This window comes from Phaethon lepturus, unplaced genomic scaffold (genome assembly GCF_000687285.1).
Source record: "Phaethon lepturus isolate BGI_N335 unplaced genomic scaffold, ASM68728v1 scaffold11836, whole genome shotgun sequence".
Taxonomy (NCBI): Eukaryota; Metazoa; Chordata; class Aves; order Phaethontiformes; family Phaethontidae; genus Phaethon; species Phaethon lepturus.
The window spans coordinates 66,824-71,319 of NW_010548317.1; the positions used below are offsets into that span (position 1 = coordinate 66,824).

Consider the following 4,496-nt stretch of genomic DNA (forward strand, 5'->3'; position numbering starts at 1 on the left):
TTACACATAGAAGTAAATCTACTTAATTCTACAGGTGACCCCCCTCTGACACAGCTCACCAGGTTCCATTCAAGCAGCTGTTTTTATTTATTTTGGATTGAGCTAAATTGACATTGCTGCATGCCACCTGCCCCTTTGGGAGAGGTGCACACAGTGGCATCCTTCTGATATTAATGTAGTGTCTCAAATTTGTAAGAATGCCAGCCTACTATATTCAACAGATACATAAAAGCAAATTTATGCATTTACTTAATGGCCTTAAACAGGGACTACACATATTTGAGACACTTTGTTCTTTTAAAACAGAGGAACCAGACACATACTAATCAATCATATTATCTTAATTAGTATGAGGAGAGAGCTCACCAATACTTTTGTAATTCTTTTATTTGCTTAATGTGCACGGTACCGCCTGCAAATTCAAAGGTAAACAGTAAAGGACCCCCTCAAGTGCCTTGCCAAGCACTTGAATGGCAGTAACATTTCACAGAAGCTTCTGCTCCCAGTCATTCACTTTTAATGTTCTAAATACAAGGTTACAGTGATGCCCAATAGCAATGCTATAACATGAGCTGACACATTTGATTAAGTTTGCAAGAAAATAAAGACAATTGGCTTGGGTTTTTCCAGCTTTGCTGAATCACAAGAGCAAAAGACATTTTCCTCTTTTAGCTTACTTCCCCTCAGCATTTCACCAGGAAAATCCAGAAAAATCCACATCTTGTATGACCAAGCAGGAGGCAACTGCACGCTTAACTACCTAATGGAGATCTGTAACTCAGAATTGTAATGGCAAGCATAGAAAGTTAGCAGGTTTGCTAGTAAGTATACTACAATCTACATGAGGTTAAGTGGGTACTGCCATCCTTTCCATGACAATCTTAGGTACGCAATCTGAAATACATTAGCACTACTTTTTTTTTTATACTCCACTTTTTAATTTTTATTTTCCAGTAATTTTTGTTCTTATTGTATATCAGTTCTAATGAAATAAAATGCATAATGTATTTCTTAATTTCAATGCTCAGGTTTTGCAGCAACAATTTTTTTTTCCCCCGATCTACTGCTCATTTAACATTTTTGATTCTTCCAGTATAAATTACTTCAGAAAAAAAAAATCCCTTCACTTCAATTTCCCTCCTTCCCTCAAATATGTTTTGTTCTTCAAGAAGTCCTGCTTAATGTATATGCATTCTTTTATCAGGAAAATCACCTCTTTGGATGTATATCCTGGAACTAGTCTTGCCACACTGTCCCAGTTGATAGGCTGAGGAACACCAATTAGGGAATACAGGATCATATCCAAAACCATTTGATTGTTGTCATACGGAAAGTTATTGTTTTCTGAAAATCCACGACTCATCTCTGGCTACTTAAGCCTAGAAAAGAAAATGTTATTAGGAAGTCTCACTGTATGGTTTGCTAAAGCTTGATCTACGCTAACTGCAGCGCTCCATAAATTACTATGGGAAATGTTTACCACAGCATTACAGTCAAGTACTAATGTTTTATTTGACAAATAAAACATACATTTGCATCTGCATCCTCAAAACCCTGAGGGGAGAAGCACATGCACAGAACACACCAACATCACCTCAACAGCAGCAGGCACTGCCCGCCGTTCCTCTGAGTTTGTTTCCAGAAGGGATTCACACCACTGATGCCTCCAATGCAAAAAAAGGCCTCCCGCAGTCACAGAATAAACAGCCTAAGCTACAGAGGGACATTTTAAATTAAATTTACTTACATTCAAATACACTTGTCTGTTGCCCCGAACTTTCTACTGCTCAACTTCTATCTCCTCTTGCTCTATTTGTTTTGCACACCTGACTTCCACTCTGTAGAAGCCAAGCCAGGGCACCCAGCTAAGGGCAAATGATAATACTTTGGAGCCAGGAAACACACCACCTGGCTGTCTTTCAGCTCTCATCCTGAAGACCTGACTTTTGAGTTTTCCTAAGGCACTTGTAACTCCTGATTAGCTGGGATTATCAGGGCCAAGAAACCCTGCTCCTTCAGCTTCAAGTCGAACACAAAACAAAGCATAAGGACAGCAGTGAACACTTCAAAAATGCAGTTCTCATTTGAAAAAAAGTGTTACATTTAGGGTGGTTGGGTTTTTTTTTCCCAAAAATGAATTTTACGTATATAGCATCAGGGAACACAGTAAAAGTGCAAAGTACTGTTTTAGCATATGCTTGGAGAAAACTGCAGGCATTAATCAAGACTTTCATATTCAAGTAATGCACAGCCAAGGCACTTAGTAAGTACTCATATTTGGAAAGCACTTTGGATCTTTTCCAAAGTACCTTAAATAGATCACATAAGCAACACAACTTCAGAGTCACATACAGAATTTTGACTTATAAAGCAAGGATTATAGAGAATTTCAGAAAAAAATACTCAGATCATAGCAGATTTAACCGATCACTTGTTACTAAAAGTATACTACACGTAGATGTTTCTTTCGCATCACCCTCTTTCCACGCTGCTAAAAGAAACAATGCTTAAAATACACAGAATAGCACTGATTTTGGTTTTTACTCTAGAAGCCAGTCCAGCATTTTTTAGTTTGTTTTATTAGTAGAAACAGAAATTACAAGAGCTGGTAACTGTAAGCTTTCATCCACTCAAAAGAGCATCTGAATGAAACCATCAGTAAGAAAAAAACCCCAGAACCCACAAAGATAATTCTTAGGTTTCATATATTCAAGAGATTAAAAAAGACAAAAAATGGAGGGGGGAAAAAAAAAAGCCACAAACACAATACAGAAGACAAGTCCAATCAGAAAAATCATTTTAGCATTTCTGTCTAAATGAAATCTATTGCAAAGTGTGCCAAATAACCAGTTTTAAAGGACAAAGATCCTTCACAAACAACATAAGCCCAAACTTTCCAACTAAGACAAATGTCACTAAGGTAAAGGTAGATCAGTCCCTTCAGTCACCAAGTCTTTAGCTCTCATCCTGACAGTACTATCAAGTGGTGTCACTGTGGTATTTCTATGGTGAAGACTTCACGCCGTCAGTGCACAGACAGATGTCGGTATCAATTATATTTAAGCCACTGCATTTCTACTGTATCTGCTGTTATGAAAAGAAATAACCAGGCCAGAACAGGTCAGCACTAGTGGCAAGCCTCAGTGGTTATACAATATGAAGCCAACTTCTTGTACTACCTCGTATGCGTGTAGCAGCTGGTTGAATGAGGTAAGTAAATGATGGAGTATTAAAATCCTCTGGTCTTGAGCAATAAAATATGCTTAATGAAAGTAAAATTGCTAGCAGTGTCAATATTGCATAAATCACCGTTTTAAGGACTAGTTCTATGATACAATTATCCTAGGTAATCAAAGAAAGAAGGAAAGAAAGGAATCAAAGAAACAAAGAAAGAAAAAACTTGTTTTGCAATAGTTAGGAGCCTATAATTTAAAGGAAAAAATACAGTCTATTTTGACTGCTTTGCTGATACCAAGTTTATGCACACATCAGCACTGTGGAACGTGAAGCAACCTGACCATAAAGGGATGACAGGTACTCTAAAACGTAATGACATGTTCAGAGGGGATGAAGCCTTGTCTCTCAAATATTTTTTTATTAAGATACAGTTTTAGATATGCTTATTACTGCAAAGATAAATGAAGGTGCATACTTAATTACAAGCAGACAGAAGTTAAGCCTTTTTATTTCTATTCTGGAAAGAACATGGGACTCCTCTTTGTAGCTTTAAACATGATACTTAACATGTGCCTTTTTGTTCTTTAGGAAATCCTCTCAGAAGTATAGTTAAAGACACACACAAGAGAGAAAACTCTCCATAAGAAGAGCAACATAAAGCCTGTAATAAATCACATAGTTAAGAGACAGAAGGCAACTTCTACAGATTCTCTCCAGTTTGTTACTGCAAGTAAAGCTCAAGTTAACCCTTTCCTCAACAATGGAAACTGGAGGAAAAAAAGTTTCAGAATTGTTTAATTCTGACCAACTCATTTGATATGTACAACATAGAAAGATATGTGACAATAGGAATTTATATTAACAACTAGAATTCTAAATTACGTAGTGCAAAAGATTCCCAAATTTCATAAAACTGATACGGTTTAAGCAAAGTGTTAATTCATTATGCAGGGAGTTGGTTTACACTATGGAAAGGCACCGCCTCATTGGAGACTGATCTTTTCATTTAAGGTAAAAGATCAATCTAAAAATGAAGAATTATTACCCCCTTGGACGTGTGTAACTACAGGAAGGTAAAGGTGGTGCGGTGGGCGTGAGGTTTCATGCAGAACCCTTAAATGCAATAAAGTGACGGTGCAGATTGGGGGTGGTTGGGGTGGGAGTAACAGCAACTTTAACTGCAGTTTGTCCGCATATTTGTAAAAATAAAAATTAAAACGAGGTATTTAAATTAAAAAATAAAAACGGATCCCAGTTTTGGGGGCAAGATCCTACAAGTGCAATCAGCCTCCTCATGAAATACCGCCCGGGTGGGGCCC

General features: G+C 37.3%; 1 protein-coding gene across 1 annotated transcript in view; it reads right to left on the reverse strand.

The window, feature by feature from the left end:
* The window catches only part of KIAA1841 (KIAA1841 ortholog), a 20,534-nt gene extending 19,151 nt beyond the window's left edge, over positions 1–1,383 (reverse strand). The window contains exon 1 of the mRNA XM_010289926.1: positions 1,214–1,383. Coding sequence (XP_010288228.1) covers positions 1,214–1,363 — 150 coding nt within the window. The 5' untranslated portion in view covers positions 1,364–1,383. The remainder of the gene's footprint in view (positions 1–1,213) is intronic.
* Between the last annotated feature and the right edge of the window lie 3,113 nt (positions 1,384–4,496).